The sequence below is a fragment of the Podarcis melisellensis genome, assembly GCF_964234715.1.
Source record: "Podarcis melisellensis genome assembly, chromosome: 16".
In the NCBI taxonomy this organism is placed as follows: domain Eukaryota; kingdom Metazoa; phylum Chordata; class Lepidosauria; order Squamata; family Lacertidae; genus Podarcis; species Podarcis melisellensis.
Window position 1 is genome coordinate 12,133,398 of NC_138533.1, and position 20,185 is coordinate 12,153,582.

General features: G+C 46.2%; 1 protein-coding gene across 2 annotated transcripts in view; it reads right to left on the minus strand.

Annotated features, from left to right (window-relative positions):
- The window catches only part of PLCB3 (phospholipase C beta 3), a 65,765-nt gene that overhangs the window by 9,625 nt on the left and 35,955 nt on the right, over positions 1 to 20,185 (minus strand). Inside the window, exons 15-28 of one of the 2 annotated variants that reach the window (XM_081891340.1) lie at positions 18,430 to 18,537; positions 17,137 to 17,201; positions 16,313 to 16,409; positions 14,638 to 14,722; positions 13,111 to 13,235; positions 12,150 to 12,304; positions 11,563 to 11,724; positions 10,395 to 10,494; positions 7,613 to 7,717; positions 6,251 to 6,342; positions 4,791 to 4,926; positions 3,192 to 3,227; positions 1,853 to 2,036; positions 516 to 627 (exon numbers count right to left, since the gene is read on the minus strand). In XM_081891340.1, coding sequence (XP_081747466.1) covers positions 516 to 627; positions 1,853 to 2,036; positions 3,192 to 3,227; positions 4,791 to 4,926; positions 6,251 to 6,342; positions 7,613 to 7,717; positions 10,395 to 10,494; positions 11,563 to 11,724; positions 12,150 to 12,304; positions 13,111 to 13,235; positions 14,638 to 14,722; positions 16,313 to 16,409; positions 17,137 to 17,201; positions 18,430 to 18,537 — 1,562 coding nt within the window. Of the gene's footprint in view, positions 1 to 515; positions 628 to 1,852; positions 2,037 to 3,191; positions 3,228 to 4,790; positions 4,930 to 6,250; positions 6,343 to 7,612; positions 7,718 to 10,394; positions 10,495 to 11,562; positions 11,725 to 12,149; positions 12,305 to 13,110; positions 13,236 to 14,637; positions 14,723 to 16,312; positions 16,410 to 17,136; positions 17,202 to 18,429; positions 18,538 to 20,185 lie in introns of both variants that reach the window. The other variant, XM_081891339.1, reaches the window with a different exon arrangement.

Consider the following 20,185-nt stretch of genomic DNA (forward strand, 5'->3'; position numbering starts at 1 on the left):
CCTGGGGAGAGCATTCCACAAGTTGGGAGTCACAGCAGAAAAGGCCCTGCTCTCATGTTGCCACCCTTCAAACCTCTTGTGGAGGAGGCACACAAAGAAGGGAGTTTTTAATGTTTGACATTTATTGTGCTTTTAATATTCTGTTGGGTACGAGCAGAACCACAGGAGCACGGATTTTGACATGAGGACAAAACTTGGAATCATTTCTTTCTTTCTTTTTTAAAAAAGGCCGAAACTAGAGCTCAGCACTTCAAGACACAGAACCACTCGCTCAGACATCTCAAGGTCTTTGTGCAATTGACCTTTGTGCACACACACACTTTCCCAGCAGGGACAGGCTGGTTTGGGAACAGGGATGCTGAATCTCAGGGCCACCAGGTGCTGTTGTGCTACAGCTCCCATCATCCCCAACCATGCTAGCTTGGGCTGAGAAGAGCCTAACAACAACACATGGACACCCACAGCACCTCCGGATTAGAGCCCACTATTTGAAGCCCCGCCCTGCCTTTAAACACCTGGCGCAGGTGCTCTCGCTTGCAGTCCCTCTCCAGCTGGTGCTGAACCTCCCGCAGCTGCAGCAGACCTTGCATCTGGCTCTCCTGATCCAGCTCCAAAGAACTTTGAGACCTAGAGGGGGAAAGAAAAGAGCCGCACGTCAGGAGGCGCAAGTTGGCAAGAAAGGGTTAAGACTGCCGAGCACAAGCTGAAGCAGAATGGGGAGCACACAGTAAAAGTCAACAAGGAATGAGTAATAATAATAATAATAATAATAATAATAATAATAATTATTATTATTATTATTATTTATTTATACCCCGCCCATCCGGCTGAGTTTCCCCAACCACCCTGGGCGCCTCCCAATTGAGTGTTAAAAACAATACAGCATTAAATATTAAAAACTTCACTAAACACTAAAAAATAAGATAGCTGCTTATTTCCTTGACATCTGATGGGAGGGCATTCCACAGGGCGGGTGCCACCACAGAGAACGCCCTCTGTCTGGTTCCCTGTAACCTCGCTTCTCGCAGTGAGGGAACCGCCAGAAGGCCCTTGGCGCTGGATCTCAGTGTCCAGGCTGAACGATGGGGGTGGAGATGCTCCTTCAGGTATACAGGACTGAGGCCGTTCAGGGCTTTAAAGGTCAGCACCAACACTTTGAATTGTGCTCGGAAACGTACTGGGAGCCAATGCAGATCTCTCAGGACCGGTGTTATGTGGTCCCGGCGGCCGCTCCCAGTCACCAGTCTAGCTGCCGCATTCTGGATTAATTGCAGTTTCCAGGTCACCTTCACAGGTAGCCCCACGCATGCACCACTCTGGCGAGTAACCAAGCAGGTGGAAGAGAGTCGGGGTGTCATATACTGTCCCCCTTTTTCCTCCCAGCTGCTACCTATTTAGGTGGGGGGGGAGCCCTACAAGTAGGCAGAGCCAATCACAGACAGAGCAAACACACACTTGCCCTGCCGCTTTGTCCTACCCATCGACTTGTCCATTCCTCTTCTAAAGCCATCCCCAAACCAGCCTGCACTCTGCTTATTCCAATCCCCATCCCTGGACAGGGATCTGGCGGGCTCTAGCTGCACAGAGCGACAGGACTGTAGAATTGCAAGAGACCCCCGAGAAATGCCCTGCTGCTTTCCTCTGAGAAAAGTCATAGTTTATCACTGAATTGGACTAAATAGCAATTCTGCAGATTTCTGGTTTTTTTCTGTGGGGAAAGCTGCAGAAAACCTCTCGGGCAAGTGAAGTACAGCTGAGCCCTCTGTTAGTGTGCTGCAGCAAGACTTTCCCATGAAGGCAGCTCTCCCGCTTCTAGCCACGGACGCATGAGCCCAAGCCAGTCCCTTCTCACCCTTCCTGGCTGCGCAACCGGCTTTTTTCCCCCAGGGAGAACTGGGCACTCTGCTTCTTGTTTTGGCTGCAGATCTTCTTCATGTGCTTCCGCCGGAGCTCCTTCAGCTCACGGTACTGCTTCTTCAGCAGCTTCACGAAGGACTTGTGCTGGCGCAGCTCCTCCAGGGACTGGGGGGACACTTCTGGAAGATACCCCCCAAAACACCCACCCAGGCACAACGGGTTACAGAATATTGTAATCCCCGTCCAACAGCAAGGGGATGAGAGAGAGCACGTGCAGCGCAAGGCAGTTCCCACCTGCCTCAGTCCACACGTTTTCAAGTTTCTCTCTGGAGTCATAAGGACTAGGAACTTGATTCCAGAGAAAACTAAAAATGTGGTTCCACCATAAGGCAGGTTTATTTTTGAAATCCACAGTAGCAGTTCAAGACTTTTCATTCCCCCACTTGAAAATTGACGAGGGTCTTGGAAGATGGGTTAATTACCGTATTTTTCCATGTCTAAAACTAGGGGTTTTTTAAATTAAAAAAATAGGTTTGAAATTGGGGCTCATTTTATACATGGGTAGTGCTGAGGGGTGTTTCCTTAATTTGGAGTCCTCAAAAATAGTCCTCTTATACATGGGGGCGTCTTATACATGGAAAAACATGGCATTATACAAATAAAAAACATTCACAACTTCTATTTTCACAATAGATTTTTTCCCAACACTGGCATCAAAACTAGCACTGCATTATGAAAATCCCAGATTCTAGGACAGGGTCTTGTTAGCCTGTGTGATAATTTATTTGTATTTATAATTAGATTTATATTCTGCCTTTCCTCCAAGGAGCTCAAGACGGCACACACCGTTCTCCCCTTCCCTATTTTATCCTCACAATGACCCTGTGAAGTAGGTTAGGCTAAGAGAGCATGACTGGCCCAAGGTCACCCATGAGCTTCAGGGCCGAGAAGGGATTTGAAACTGGGTCTCCCCAGTCCTAGTCCAACACTCTAACCATTATGCCACACTGGCCCTGCCTGGGCAAAATGGCCTCGGTCTCCATTAGCCGAAGAAGTAAGTCAAGCACAAGAGTCAAGGACAGAAAAAGTTCAACTGGGCTGCAACAGACAACCCTGAATGGGGCTTGCGGGCCCACAGTTTAATAAATCAGTGATCTGGAGCAGCTGTTCCCAGTTATGGGTCCCTAGATGTTGCTGCACTACAACTCACAGTGGCCCCAACCAAAACAGAGGAATGATTGGAAATGTAGTCTAACAGAACCAGGGGATTCAAGGTTGGGAAAGGACCTTTGGATTCTATCTTCAAGGGTGTTGGCACAACAATGTCTTCTTACCTGCAAGGATGCTAGCAATCAGATCGTCCCTTTGCACTACAGGGTTGAGAGAAGGTGAGAGAAAGAAATGAGAAACTGGAGTTAGACCAATGAAAGGGGCATGAGGGTATCCTTTTAGAAGTTTGTTCTTAAAACACGGGTCCAGGAAAGTATGGGGACGTAGTGGGGCACATTCCCAGAAAATGTACCCACTGCAAGGACAGCAATTGTGGCGGCAGTAACCCCAACCGCATAAACCCCAATTATGTTTTCCTAGAACTTGTTTATTGCTAGAAGGCTGCTACTGGACGTTCTTGGGAGCGGACAGATCAATAATATTAATATTAGTAAGAGTTTAATAATGAATATGCCACTTACTTGCCAAAATGCCTTCTAAATGCTTTACAAGTATAAAATAGATTATAAAAAGTATAGCCACACATGATTCGTTGTATTGAGTTAATTGGCACCATGAAGAAAGCAATGGGAAGATAAGCATTATAAAGACCGTAAAAGTAAATAAATACAGAATAAATCACTTCCATCAAAACACTGAAGAGAAGCATCCACAATTAAATTGTACAACAACCCACCCAGCCTTAAAACAGTCAAAAGAGCAAGCTCAACTCAGGAGATCAAGAGAATGCTTTTCTAAGCAGGTGTGCCTTAAAGAGCTGGCGGCATGCCAATACTGATGGGACCTATTACAGCAGGGAGAGCATTTTGTGACACTGGTGCCACCGGTGGAAAAGCCCATCCCTGCATTACCACAAGCCGGTAATCACCAGGCCACAGCAACACAGGGGATCTTCCCAGCATAGTTCAGGGGAATGTGTCTCCATTGTTTGTGGGGAGGGGAGGAAGCAGGGGAGGGGAGAGAGAAATAAGACGCCCTGTTGCTGTAAGGCTATAGGCAAAATAAAAAGAGGTAAGCAAAAAAGAAAGAAAAGAAAACCCCAGCCATTCGCAAGTAGTGGAAGGAAAACCTGAAAAAATAGAGGAGGAAATATAGCTCAGTTGGTGGAGCATGAGATTTCAGAATTGTGGGCTCAAGCCCCACATTAGGCAAAAAAAAAAATGCCTAGACTAGCTTATCCGAGTTCAAGGACATATTCAAGGCAAAAAGAGGGAGCATAGCAGGGCTGTTGAGGGGCGAGGCCTAGGGAGAGTTTTGCAGGACATACATAGAGGCCTAAAAGTAAAGGTAAAGGGACCCCTGACCATTAGGTCCAGTCGTGACCGACTCTGGGGTTGCGGCGCTCATCTCGCTTTATTGGCTGAGGGAGCCGGCGTACAGCTTCCGGGTCATGTGGCCAGCGGGACTAAGCCGCTTCTGGCGAACCAGAGCAGTGCACGGAAACGCCGTTTACCTTCCCGCCAGAGCGGTACCTATTTATCTACTTGCACTTTGACGTGCTCTCGAACTGCTAGGCTGGCAGGAGCAGGGACCGAGCAACGGGAGTTCACCCCGTAGCATGGTTTCGAACCGTCGACCTTCTGATCAGCAAGTCCTAGGCTCTGTGGTTTAATCCACAGTGCCACCCGCGTCCACATAGAGGCCTGGAGGGCTGTAATTGGCCCCCGGGGCCTGACACACCCTGAGCTTGCTTTAGATCTTACCTTGACTGGGAACTACGCTGGGGCTCCGGGTTGGGGGGAGCAGGGGAGGTGGGGGCTTGTGTGCTTCTTCAGTGGGGCCAGTGGTCACGCCAGAGGAACTTCTTGACACCGACGTCCGTGGCTTCTCTGCATTCTCCTGCTGGCAAGGAGAAGTAGCACAGTGGCAAATTCAGAAGTGCGGGGTCCCTTCAGAACAGTCACACCCTCACCCTTCTAAGATTGTACAATAATCTTGCAATTACACAACTGTAATATGAAGGGGGTACGTTGCAGTTATTGGTGCCATGTGCTGCCTTTCAGCTAGACCTGCTATTTTCTGTGCATGTACAGTCATACCTCAGGTTGAACGCGCTTCGGGTTGAGCGTGTTCAAGTTGCGCTCCGTGGCAACCCAGAAATAACACAGCACGTTACTTCCGGGTTTCGCCGCTTGCGCAGACGCTCAAAATGACGTCATGTGCATAAGCAGCAAAAAGCGACACGTGCGTGCGTGCGCAGACATGGCGTCACTAGTTACGTTTGCTTCTGGATATGAACGGGGCTCTGGAATGGATCGGTCCCGTTCGTATCCAGAGGTACCACTGTACATGATTTGGAGTGCTCCAATATCTTCTCTCAGAGGGACTTGCGTTTGGCCTGGAGCTTCGTTGTACGTAACAGAACTTGCACACCGTTCTCTTGAACATGAAGCGACCCTAAATGCTTAGCTTTGGAGCATGCAGTGGCTAAAAAGATCCCCTTTCATGCTGATTGGGCGGCTGTACGATGCTGGTGACAGAGACCCTGCTGCAGAAATAGCAAGGAGTCCTTGACCCTGGACTATTACATCACTGGCAAGGAGAGAGTTGCCTGCACTTCCATAGGTTTCATCCCTTGTCCCGCCTTCTTAGCAGCAGGTGAATCTGTTTCTTCCCAGTTTCACACAGGACTTTGTTCATAAATCCATTTTCCGTCTTAACCAGTAACTTTTTAAAATCCCCATTTTTCGTTCAACTTTTAAACCCACCCTTCACCACAAGATGCCAGGGTGGGTTAAAGCCATTTTAAAAATATATATTAAAATTAATTTAAAAGAAACACTATTATTTCCTCTGAAAAATAAATATGTATTTTTTTAAAATACACTCGTTAACATGCCAGGCTGTATCCAAGTCAGTTTTATTCTGAGGAGACTCACTGACATTAATGAACCCAAGCTAGCAGTGTCCATTAATTTCAATGGGTCTACTTTGAGTAGGACCAACATTGCATACAACCTTTTTATTACATATTATGCGCTTCTAATACACATATTTTTTTAAAAAAGTAGAGGATTCTATGGCAGAATTCAGAGAACTATGAAACCTGGGAGGTAACTGCGATCCAACCCACATGGAGAGGTGCAGATCAGGTCCAACGAAAATGAAACTCTTCCAGCCCCACATCCACTTCCCTCCCTCTGTGTGCCATGGCTGCCCTCACCTCACTCTCTCCTATCAAAGCCACAAGCTGCTTGGCTCGCTGGTCCATTAAGCTGACATGTTTAATGGGGTTGATCAGAGCCTCTGCATAATCTGAGGAGAAAAGAAGATCCATTAGTTTTAACACACGAGGAAGCCTGTGTGTGCATGCTTGCACCAACTGAAGTAGACCCAATGAAATTAATGGACCTTAGTTCATCACAGTGAGATACAAAAAAATTAGGATATGCACATCCCAGTCTCCAAAGCTGGATTTAAGACGCAGATTCCTTAAGACATACTAGCCCTGCTAAAAATATTTTTGTTTACACAAGCCTATCCAGACATGTAGAATGTTCACATGTGTTTTAAATCTTGTTTTCAGCTTATCGTTGATTTTAATTATTTTTTTCTGCACTTGCTTCAGCAGCACATATACTGATTTTAATTATTATTTTTTTCAATCGTTTTAGATAGCCGATTTAAACATTGTTTAAACTGCTAATTTTATTATTGGTTATTCTCATTTGTAAGCCACTTTTAAGGTTTTATTACAATCCAGAGGTATATAAATCTTTTGAAATAAACAGTCCTACTCAGAGTAGACCTACTCAAAGTTAGCAAGTTAATGCACATGACCAACTAGGTCCCTTAATTTCAGCAGGGCTACTGAGAGCACAACTGTGTTCGATATAAGGAATTTAATAAATGAATAAACGTAATAGAACATAACCCAAAATTGGGTAAGAACCCTCGCCCCCCAAAAAAACCTTATGTAAAGTGCTACTAAAATGTATCCAAGAATAAAACACAACTATAATTTCAGGAAAAAAATGTGAAACATATAACAAAGAGGTGGATAAAATTACACAAAAATACAGCCGGCTGATACAGCGTCGTAGCAGCAGTCTGATGTGACTAAGAATGAACAGATCTATACTGGAGACGAAACGTGTTTCAAACCCCAAGGGGTCTTCCTCAATAGTCAAGGTGAGCAGGGCTCAAAACACATGATCAGGCACAAACAGAAAGGTACCATCTTTTCACATCAGCTCATATATCTTCGTATTCTCCTGGTGTGCACAGTAGCCTTCTAGATACGATAGGTCAAGCTAATCTTATCATCGATACAGATCAGCCCAAGTGGCTAACTTTCAGCGACAAATCATGTGTCCCCATCTGCACTGTACAAAGCGATATCATATCACTTTAAACAAGCATGGCTTTCCCCCCTCAAAGAATCCTGGGAAATGTAGTTTCCTTGGTTTGGCACGGAGAGTTGCTAAGAGAAGCTGTTCCCCTCACAGAGCTACTACAATTCCCCAGAGTTCCCTGGGAAGAGGGATTGATCATGAAAGGCCTCCCACCACAAGCATTCAATTACTTTGGTGATCGTCTGGGATGTAGTCGTAGGCTTCAGTGTAGACCAGCAAGGCCGGGAGGCAGAGGGGCTGGTTGCTTTCGCTGCGCAGGCAAATGTAGTGGTAGCCTGTGGGACAAAGGGAGGGGGGGAAACAGAAAAAATCAGTAAGAACTGAGAGGTAGACATTCAGGGACAGCAAGCAGAGGTGTTAGGAAAGGCCAACACTTGGAAATGGAGAGGGAACGGTCATTAGGGGAAAGGACCAGAGCTTATTGGTAAAGCATTGCTCTGCAGGCAGAAGGTGCCAGATTCTGACATGAGGATTCCAGATGTTGCCGGACTCCAATGCCACAACCACACCATGTAATTAAAACTGAGACTTTAGTGTCATCGGCCCAGTCTGGTGAAATAATCTGCCCCAGGACTTGCCGATTAGGTCGGCGGTTTGAATCCCCGTTCCTCGGTCCCTGCTCCTGTCAACCTAGCAGTTCGAAAGCACGTCAAAGTGCAAGTAGATAAATAGGTACCACTCCAGCAGGAAGGTAAACGGTAAGCGGCTTAGTTATGCTGGCCACATGACCCGGAAGCTGTACGCCGGCTTCCTCGGCCAATAAAACGAGATGAGTGCCGAAACCCCAGAGTCGGCCACGACTAGACCTAATGGTCAGGGGTCCCTTTACCCTTTAGCTTTTAGAGATTCAGCAGGTTCTTCCTGCGCCCCCTTTTAAACACCTGCTGAAAACCTTTGTGTTTTGCCAAGCCTATGCAGGCACTATGCATCCTTCCTCAATGGTTAATTGGTGTCTGTTTTTAAGTTTTTTATATGGTTTTTCTTGTACGGTTTCATGTTTTATTGCAGTAAATCGTTTTGATCTTCTTTTTTAGACATGGGGGTATACACATTTGGTTTTTTAAAAATAAATCAGCAAATGTAAATAAGCAAAATACTATAATACCACTTTATGCAGTCATGGCTTCCCCCAAAGTGTTCTGGAAACTGTAGCCCGTTAAGGCTTCTGAGCAGGAGCGCCAGTTCCAAGGGGCTGAGCTCTTTTGTTCCCCCCTACATACCTGGGTAGGTTCTGCCCCTCCTATGCTCAAAAAGCATGGGTGCAAAGCAGCTCTAGTGACTGGATTCTTCCCCTCCTGCCACAACACTGGCCTCCACACTTGCCCTCACAAGATGGCGCCTCTGGGGCTGAGAACTGTTAGGAGATCCTTATTCACCTCACACAGCTACAATTCTCAGAGTTGTCTGGGAAGAGTGGCTGTTAAACCACTCTGGGAGATGTAGCTTTGTGAGGGGAACTCGCGTCTCTTAGCAATTCTTTAGCACTCCTAATGGACTACAGTTCCCAGAATTCTTTGGGAGAAGCCATGACACTAAAAACTGGTATATGCAGTTTTAAATGTTTAGTGCAGATGTGCCCTAACTTCCATGAGCCTCTGCCAAGGACAGCTGCTCAGCTAGCGGCGGGGGTTGTAGCCCAACAACATCTCAAAGAGTCAAAGGTCCCCCATCCCTAACGTCAACAATCTCAAGCGTTGTGGGAAGACTTTGGAGCATCAGGCACCTTCACAGCTTCACGCACTAGCCAATCATCCCAGTGCCTTTTCATTCAATTGGTGTATTTTTGGGAGAAGGGCTGCAGTTCATTGGTAGAACAGATGCTTTGCACGCAGGAGGTATCGGGTTCGATTCAGTTAAAAAAGATTCAGTAGCAGATTGTGGCAAGAGCTCCCTCTCTGCCCCAGACCCTGGAGAGCAGCTGCCAGTCAGAGTAGACAATACTAAGCTAAGCAAACAAATAAGCTGAGCTGATATAAAGCGCCTTCCTGTGTTTATGATCCTTGTCTGGCAAATTACAATGGTACCTCAGGTTACATATGCTTCAGGTTACAGACTCTGCTAACCAAGAAATAGTGCTTCAGGTTAAGAACTTTGCTTCAGGTTGAGAACAGAAATCGTGCTCCGGCGGTGCGGCAGCAGCAGGAGGCCCCATTAGCTAAAGTGGTGCTTCAGGTTAAGAACAGTTTCAGGTTAAGTACGGACCTCCAGAACAAATTAAGTACTTAATCCGAGGTACCACTGTATACTGTACATGCATTGTGTGTGTGTGTGTGTGTTTTTGTGTGTGTGTGTGTGTACACATAGAGGTACAAAAAGGAAAATGATTTAGTAAACAGTGAGGCCAGAAGGCCATTAAATGCAAAGCAGCGGGTTTCTGACATTTCTGTGCAAAGCACAAATGTATACAAGATAAGGACCACATTTCCGGTGATAAATCAGCCCAGCTAATCTAGAAATCTAGACGGCTGCCCTTATTTTGCACGCACTTGGCTCTCCACAGAAACATTGCGTATCCACTCTTTACACTTCACGGCCTTTTGGCTCTGCTGTTTAAAATGAATGTGCATATATGTAATTAATAAAATCTGCTCCGTAAGGATAAACACTTCTACTTTCCGATAAAGCAGGCGATAGGCTGGGCATAGATAACCTTTGGCCTGTCAAGGGCTGCAATCTCTTGGAGGTGACCCCTGAGGCACTGCATGCTGGCTGTGGGTGGGGCAGCGGAGGGCAGCGCCTGAGCAAAAAGGCTGCTGTGGGGAGAGACACATAAGCTTACTGAGGGCCACAGGACTGTTCAGGATAATCACCGATGCTCTAATGCACAAAAGATGGCGCCAGAATAAGTATTTTACAGCGCTGTCATGTCTAACCTCAGAAATAAGCCCCGCTGAGTTGAACAGCAGCATCTCAGTAAACGGGTATGGGGAGGGGAAGGGGAAGGGGGGTCACCTGAACGGATGGCAGAGACGGGCAGTATCCGATGCCCCACAAATTTGCCCCCCTCTTCAAAGACAGCTATACGCAGCGAGGCTAATGTAGGAAGCACCACCTGAGGGGACAGACAAGACAGGTGTATTATTAGGGGAAAGGCAGAAACACAAAGACACAACACCTTCCTTTGTGATTTTTAGAATACGAATTTGAAGGGTCTGTGGGTTAAACCACAGAGCCTAGGACTTGCTGATCAGAAGGTCAGCAGTTCGAATCCCCGCGACGGGTGAGCTCCCGTTGCTCGGTCCCTGCTCCTGTCAACCTAGCAGTTCGAGAGCACGTCAAAGTGCAAGTAGATAAATAGGTACCGCTCTGGTGGGAAGGTAAACGGCGTTTCCATGCGCTGCTCTGGTTCTCCAGAAGCGGCTTAGTCATGCTGGCCACATGACCTGGAAGCTGTACGCCGGCTCCCTCGGCCAATAAAGCGAGATGAGCGCCGCAACCCCAGAGTCGGTCACGACTGGACCTAATGGTCAAGGGTCCCTTTACCTTTATAGGCCACCTAGAACAACCCACCGGCTGCTGGAGGAAATTCAGAACACTGTCCAAACCTCCACTTGGAGGGCTCCACGTTTAGCATGCCAAAAGCCAAAACTGTTGGAACAGTCCCACTTGCTTAATTTATGGAATCTCCATCTACATTTCTTAAGATCCCCTCCACACTACAAGCATGCAGCTGTTTCATACTATTTTCAAAAGAAAGCTGGAAGTTGTAGTTTGACAGCCCCCGCCCAGAGTGGCTGGGGAAACTCAGCCAGATGGGCGGGGTATAAAAAACTTATTATTATTATTATTATTATTATTATTATTATTATTATTATTATTATTATTATTATTTTATTGACAGGGGTACGAAAAACTGTTAACGACATGTCTAGTTCTCCCTTAAAGGACTACAATTCCCAAGGTTGTTTGGGTAAGGGAGATAGCAAATATTAAACCACTTGATGGCATTGATCTGTCCCTACACAGGCAAGTACAATTAAGAAAATGCACTCTGCATATGCTCAGAAGCATTCTTATTTTAGGGAGCTAAGATACCAAATTCAAATTAGATTTAAACATAGACGTTATTATGGCTTCTTCAAGAGCCGAGTCCTTGTGCTAGAACTGCATTCACCAATACCTTGTGGAACAAAAAAGGTTCCTCATCCCACACTGGGTTGAAAGAATTCCCCTGCGATGTCCGTGTCCGGAATTTGCGCTTGGTGTCCACCGGCAGCCCAAACATGTCCACCTCAACGTAGATGCCCACCCGCTTATCCGAAAGAAATTGTCCTGAGATTATCTGGGAGTGGGATGGGGAAGAGGGGGAAAGACAGAGAGAGATGAGACCAAATGTTTACTGTTTATAAAGTGAGAAGTGTTAACTCTTCTCTATATTTTTCATTGGGAGGACAGTATTGTTCAAATCCTTGTTTTAAATCAGTGTGGGGAACCTGCCTCTAGCAGTTGCCCAATCAGGTGCAAGCAGGGCATGGAAGAAAGCGCTCCCCCTTTTTGTTTAAATCTCCCAGTAATACATTAAGCTGGCAACTCGTCATAGCAACAGCCCAAGGGTGAGGAACCCATGGCCCTTCAGAAACTACTGAAAAACAGCTCCCATCACCGCTGACCACTGGCTATGTTGCTGGGAGCTGGAGTCTAGCAACATCTGGAGGGCCACAGGTTCATCAGCCCTGCAACAACCCTGCAAACCACCACCCTTCGAACCTTCACTTTGACGGTATTCGCCACGATGCCATCAATGATATCTTCGGTGAAGGGGTCAAAGAGCTTGTCCTGGCGCCGCATGAACTCTGGCTTGAGCAGGTACCCGCTCCGGCGATTGTACTCAAAGGTGCCCAGATTCAGCTGCATTGGCAGGTCTGGGCAAACAGAGATTCAAGCACAAGTGTTGATACATCATACAAGCAAGAACAACCAATATTCTAACATTCCTCCTCCCCCGCCTCTTGAAACCTCCATCTCTGAACAGCAGAGACTCTACAGCAGGGATGCGGGGAAGCTGTAAACCTCCAAATGTTGTTGGCCTACATCTCCCATCATCCTTCACCACTGGCCATGCTGGCTGGGGCAGATGGGAGTTGGAGTTCAGCAACGTATGGAGGTCCACAGGCTCCCCATTACTGCCTTATGCATACATGAAAGTGAACTGTGTGTGTTTAAATCCCTCCCTCTTTAATTTGGTAGGAAAATAAGTCAAGAAAGTTGCCACGGGTCTTTCCTGCTTCTGGCCAGCTTAAACCAAAACACAGACCACCAGCTATGTCTGGCAACCCACCAGAGGCTTAAAAAGCTTTTTTTCCCCCTTCCTGCCTGGGACTGACAAAAAAAAAAATGCAACCCAGAGGATGGGAAGGCTGTTCCTTTCTTTCATATGAAGGCAGTCTCAGCGCTGTGGGCCCAAAAATGTGGAGTTTCCTTTGGGCTGAGCTTAGACATGTACCCTCCTTGTGGAGTATAAGACACACGACAAGGACTTTCTTATTCCAGAAGTCATTTAGTTTGGTTTTACTGTCGTATTCTCTGAATGGTTTATTTTTCATGCACCCTGCTTAGAAATGCTTATGATTAAGAAGTATATAAACGCCGTAGATAAAATAAAACACATGAAATAAGTTTCTAGCCCTCATTGTTAGCAAGCAGAGGGGGGGGGGAGGATGGCACTTACCAAGTGACTGGAAATTGAGTGCCACCATCTGGCAGCCAGCATTCCAGAAGACTTGAGGCATGTAGTTGGAGGAATCCACTCGGGTCCCTTTGGGGTATATCCGGCTCAGCTGCTGCTTGTTGTATCTGGGCAAGGGGTGCTTGTCAAGGCAACAGCCAACGAGGGCACCTCAACTCTACCACGGCCATCAATGATCATGGATCAGCTGGGAGCACTCAACGTGCCCTTGAAGGCATTCCGTTTTCTCAGGCTCTCTGTCCCTCTTTCTAACATTAGTCATCAATTACTTACACACACACTTACACACACATAAACACACATATCAAGACGTAACCGAAGGGTGGGAAACCTTGTCAGCTCAAGGGCCACGTTCTCTTCTGGGCCATGTCCCAGGGGCCACATGCCAGTGGTGGGCAGGGATGAAGGCAAAATTGGACAGAGCAATTGATACAAATTTTACCTTTGCACAATAGGCTAGCTTCTACACACGCTGCTGGAGAAATCCTGGAGCGCTGAAGAGTGTAGACACTGGCCAGGATTGGAGCCTATTGTACAAAATGCAAGAATCCTATACATTGCTCCACCCACTTCTGCATCTGGCCCCACCCACCACTGGTATGTCACACACACAGTTGCCCACAAGGGAACGAGGTCCTCCAAACTGAAACCGGATTCCTCATTCTTGGCCTAAGAGAGACCAATGGTCCAATCCAATAAAACTGACGTCATCCCTTTGCTCATGGAGAGGCTTAGACTACCTGATTTTACCACTGAGCATTTGCAGTTACTCCCCCAACTCCTACTAATGCCTGGGTCTACAGAATGAGCCCCACATACATAACCTCCTACCTTGGATTTTCTTTCTCACAGTTCCCATGGGGAGGACAATGCAGGAGCCAGTGCCAACTGGTGCCCATTGGGACTAGTAGGGCAGAAGGCAAGGAGCCCAACAGAAGGTGGTGCCAGAGCCTATGATGGGCAGAGCCACTCCTGGACTGCTTATAAGAAAGAAGGCAGAATGAACTTGGTGCCCCATTTGCCCTAATGGATCAGTCTCTACTAACAGAAGTGGTTCCAAGCACTCCAAACAGTTGTACCATTCACTGTTGTAGCAAAAAAGGTGCTGCCACAGGGATTCATCTAGGGCCTCATCTACACTAGACATTTAAAGCAGTACCATATCCCTTTCAACAGTCATCGCTTCCCCCAAAGGATCCTGGGAACTGTGGTTTGGTAAGGGTGCTTACAGGAGACCCCTATTTTCCTCACAGAGCTAAGGAGTTCTCTGGGAAGAGGGGCTGACTTGCTAAACCACTCTGGGAACAAAACTCTGTGAGGGGGAATAGCGTGTGTGTGTGTGTGTCTCCTAGCGAGACTCAGCACCCTTCTCGAACTAGCACTCCCATGATTCCAAGGGGGAAGCCATGACTGGTTGAAGCGGTAGGTACAGCACAGATAAGGCCTAGGGGCTGCTCAGCAGTGAGGCCAACTCTGCTTCAACCCACCCTACATCACCAGGCAGGATACTCAACGAACTCCATGGGGCTGTTGGTCAGCTGCTCCAAACCTTTGGTCTCCACGAAGGAAGACATCTCGTAAGATTTGTTGCGTTCTTGGGAAGAGAGAAGTAAAAAAGGCACCATGTTAATGCTCCACATTACGCAGACAGCCTTGCGCACACACCTCTCCCAAACTGCCTACTGCTGCTTCTTCCCTATCAGGGGAATATTTACACACTGGGGAGAATGTCAATGGGGAGAGGGTCATAGCTCAGTGGTAGAGAGCACGCACTTCAAATGCAGGTGGTCCCAGGTTCAAATCCCTGGCGTCTCCAGTTATAAAGGAATCAGAAAAAGACACTTTTCTGTCAGAGACCCTTGAAAGCTGATGTCAGAAAGCTAGTCAGAAAGTGCTAGTCAGAGTGCTAGTCAGAAAGCTTGTCCAAACGTAGGCTGCATGTGCACCATTTAAAACCTTGGATACGACTGGAATCCAAGGCCACATCCACACTATATGTTTTAAACAGTATCTTATCACTTTAAACAGCAATGGCTCCCCTGCCCAAAGAATCCTGGGAACTGCAGTTTGTGAAGGGCGCTTAGAGTTGATAGGAGACGCTTTATTCCCCTCACAGAGTTACAATTCCCAGAATTCTCTGCGACGAGAGGTTGATTGTTAAACCACTCTAGGATAATGGAGGTAGAACACAGCCATGTTGGCTAGTAGCCACTGCTAGCATGAGCCTGTATAAATTTTTCTAATTGTATTCTGAAGCCATCCATGTGGGTGTCCCTCACCATGCCCATGTTCACGCCATACATTTAAAGCAGTGTGATGCCACTTTGAACAGTCATGGCTTTCCCCAAAAGAATTCTGGGAGCTGTAGTTTGTTAAGGGTGCTGTTAGGAGACCCCTGTTCCCCTCACAGAACTAGAATTTCCAGTGTGTTTTAACAATCAATCCCTCTTCACAGGGATCTCCGGGAATTGTCGCTTTGTGAGGGAAATAAGAGTCACCTAACAATTCTAAAAAGTAGAGACATGACCTTGCCAACAAAGGTCCATATAGTTGTTAAAGCTATGGTTTTCCCAGTAGTGATGTATGGCAGTGAGAGCTGGACCATAAAGAAGGCTGATCGCCGAAGAATTGATGCTTTTGAATTATGGTGCTGGAGGAGACTCTTGAGAGTCCCATGGACTGCAAGAAGATCAAACCTCTCCATTCTGAAGGAAATCAGCCCTGAGTGCTCACTGGAAGGACAGATCGTGAAGCTGAGGCTCCAATACTTTGGCCACCTCATGAGAAGAGGAGACTCCCTGGAAAAGACCCTGATGTTGGGAAAGATGGAGGGCACAAGGAGAAGGGGACGACAGAGGACGAGATGGTTGGACAGAAGCGGGAGGCAGTGGAGGACAGAAGTGCCTGGCGTGCTCTGGTCCATGGGGTCACGAAGAGTCGGACACGACTGAACAACAACAACAATTCTCAGCACCCTTCACAAACTAAAGCTCCCAGAATCCTTTTGGGGAAGCCATGACAGTTTAAAGTGGTATCACACCGCTTTAAATGTATGCTGTGAATGTGGCCTACGTCTGGATGGAGAGTCTGACAATGCATGGAGGACCACAGAAGATTGCCTGCTCCTAAACTTATGCCCAACACCTTACTGCCAGCGTCCATCCCCCTCCCCGCTCTCACTCACTCCTGGCCACCTCGAAGCATTTGAACTTGACAGGTTCGATGTAGTTCACCAGTGTAGACATCTCTTCTGTGGCATTGACTTCGCTGCTTGCGGTTCCCTGTCACAAAGGGGAGAGGGAAGGACAAGGGGAGATGGAAACAGTTTAGAAAAAAAAGTTTAAGGCCACATCCACACCATATGTTTAAAGCACTCTTTAAACGTGTGTATGTACACACACACAAATATATACACACATTTGTGTATGCATGCCGCTTAATGCATGAAGTGATGACATAATGTCATATTCCTGTTACTACAATTTATGGGGAGAAATGATGGCCAAATGTGATGAGGCATTTAAAGTTTTTTTGCATCGGCCCACCTGCCATTTGTAGCATCAAATTCTATTATCAATATTACTACATTTCAATCCCACCTTTCTTCTGAGGAGTTTAAGGTGGCGTCTGCCACTCTCCCCTTCACCCTTTTCTCCTCACAGCAACCCTATGAGGTAAATTAGGCCTAGAGTTGCAGACGGACCCTCTAGGCCACCCAGTGATCTTCATGGCCAAGTAGGGATTTGAGTGATGGCCTCCCAGACCTTCCCAGTCCAACACACTCTTAACTGCTACACCACATTGGCTCTCCACCCAGAAGTCTGCTTAAAATACAGTGTACACAACACTCAAGCCAGTCCCCTTGACACCGCTGATGGGAACCTCTCTGTTGTTGGCCTACAACATCTCCCATCATTATCCTGGACAACACTGGCTGAGGCTGATGGGAGTTGAAGTCCATCAACATCTAGAGGGGCCACGGGTTTCAGATCCCTGATTTGCATGCACCTCATCTGTCGTGGGCTTTTTGGGGTCCGGTTGCTCTTCCTCCTCTTCGCTCTCAGCTTCACGGTCTGGACATGGAAGGAAGGAAAGGGGTTAGAACCTCAAGGCCAAAATGTAGTTAAGGTGCGGGGAGATGATTCCTGAACTCTGAAGGGCAATGAATTGAGGGCACATTTACAGTATACTACAAACTTTAAAATAATAATGGATAATGTATTCCCACTCCCCATAGAATGGGTGCGCGTGAGAGAGAGACATCACTGATGCAAGATTGTGTTCTGACCTGCTGCTCCTTCCTTCCTCAGAAGCAAAAGTAGCTAGCTTGCTCCAATGTAAAGTCTTGCTCAAACTTTTAACAGCCCCAAGTGGGCTATGAGCTGCTGAATCAGAGGATCACAAAATATGGTATTCTTTTATTGACTTTGTTAAGACAAACATATTGACTTATGGAACCTTATGGAGAGATTCATTAGATTTCATTAGATTGTCTCTCCTGAAATGTCTAAAACTGCAACCATGAGCTGCTGTTTCACTTTTCTTTCTGTACAACTTATAAGCCCTGTTTTCCTTGCATGTGTATGTTTTGTTACTTGAAATTAAAAATCAATTAAATAAATAAAAAAAAAAAACAGCAGCAACAGTGAATACCAATCACATTCCCTGAATTGACTTCTGTTCCAGACATGGCAAGAATAAGCGAACACTGGCCAGTCATTTCCCTCACTGATTTTTTTTCTTTAAATTTTTAATACTTTACTGCTCAAACCAAACCATTAAAATAATTAAAATAAGGGATTCTAACAAGTAATATTCAACAAAATAAAGATGTCTGTATTCAAATAGTAACAGTGTTACAGCAAACTGAAAGCAGCATAATGTTGAACATTATCATTAAACTTGTTATTCCAAAGCATTGTAAAAAGTAGCCCTTTTACCATCAACACGTTAGGCTTTTTATATGTATTCTTGTATAATAAGTTAACTTAATCATTCTTACTGTAGACCAAATTTTGTCAAACTATCTACATACAGTCGGAGACATACCTTCCCTCAATTTTTAGGCTGCAGTTATACTATTTCTCAGTCTTTTCAGAGACAGCATCCTTCAAATAACCAAGTAGACATATTTTGGTTTCTAAGAAAACATGGTATCCTAACATGTCCGGAATACTAATCTGTATGGATTTCAAATTTCCCCTCCAATTTTCATTTGAATTTTCTGGCAACTCAACTGACAACTCAATTGGTACCTCAGGTACCTCAGACAGTCTCCTGTCTTCCCCAAAGGATACTCACCAATAGACTTGCGGGGTTCAACCAGCTTCGCTATTCTGTCAGAAGACTTCTCCTCACCGTTGGTCATGACTGGTGACAATATCTCAGCCTGCTCTGCAAAAGGAGAGCCTGTTTTTTTTTGGGGGGGGGGGGAGGGCAGGAAGCGAGGGAGGAAAACAATAAAAAATTTGTGAGCGGCAAGAAAACATAGAGCTTACGCAATACAAGGGATAATTGAGAAGGGGGCTGCATATATACCATGTATTTAAAGCCCTCAAAAGCACCCTCAGAACTGTGGCTTACTCATACAGCTACAGTTTTCAGCACCTTTAACAAACTACAGTTCCCAGGATTCTTTGGGGTAAAACATGTGCATGGTGTGTATGCAGCCTATTTTCCAAAAGGGAAAAACAATTCTTAATTCTTGCACCTTTGAACCAGTGAGACAAGATCAGGTGCGTTCTTCCACCTAACTGGACGAAGACCTGGAAAACCAGAGTTCAAATCCTCCCTCAGCCATTAAGACAGTTCACTGGGTGATGTTGGGTGGTTGTGAGGATAAAACAGAGATGGGATGAAAAGCGTTCACAACTGTGAGTTCCAGGGAGGGAAGGTGGGCTATACAATGAATTAATAATACAGTAGATAAAATTCTAGAGTGTAAAGATCAACGCAGGCAATCCTCTTATAGGGTAGCCATTCAGTCTCTGAATTAAAAAACTACAACCCTCTAACCAAACTGAACTCACCGTCTTCCAAGGTAAATCTGCTCCACTAAACTGTTTGTACCAGCCAGAAGTCCTTCTCAACATTTAGTTTAAAATTGCATTGTCATTTCTGAACCCTTTATTTTGGGTCCTACGCCCGAGGTGTGACAGAAAATAAGTTTCCTCCATCTTCTATGAGATAGGCCTTCAAATATGAGAGCAGTACATAGGAAGATCTGGCCTGGACCCCAAATAAAGGGAGGGGGATAAAGCTCCAAAGGCGTTGAAATCCCAGCTTGGGAGGAAGGTGGGATATAAAGACATTAAATAATGATGATTAAAGACCTCTCACCTCTCTTTGGAGGGAGTGGCCCTGGCTCTTTCTGACCAATGAGAGCCATAGCCATGCTTGTCAGGTAGGAGAGCTGACGTCCTGTCTCCCAGGTAGGCATCTTAAGCTACCCTTCTGCATTTGAATAAAACTGGTGGGAGATATGCGACCCTTGGCTCGAGGGGAAATGGCGTGGAAAAGAGTCCAGGGCTTTTTCTCTACAGCCCTAATGAGTCCGTGCCAAGTATTGTCAACATACTCATCAAGCCAGGCTAAAAGAGCTGGAGAGCAGCTGTATTAAACATTGATGAATCATATTCTGAGGTTTCCTACGCTGTGCTCTTTCCTGTGCCTGCAGTAGCTATACATGTGTGGGGAGATACGTAGCGTATAACACTGAAAGATTGCATCTCCCTTTACCTGGCTGCAAAGATTGTCGGGCGAGCACCTCCTCTCGCTCCGTTTAACATCAGAGGCACAGCTGGTGTCAACAGGAGAGAGAGAGAGAGAGAGAGAGAGAGTCTTTTCTGTGGCTGCTCTCAGACTGAGGAACTCCCTCCTAGGGGAAGTTTGATTGTCTCCCTCTTTGTTGCCCTTCCGCCAGAAGGCCAAGACCTTCCTGTTCAGACAGACCTTTGGAAACTAAGCTGGCTGGTGGGACGCTGTCGGGGCAAACTGTGCTTGAATGGCTGGCTCTACATGTGTTTTATTGTGTTTTTACTTTTGATTTCAAATCGTT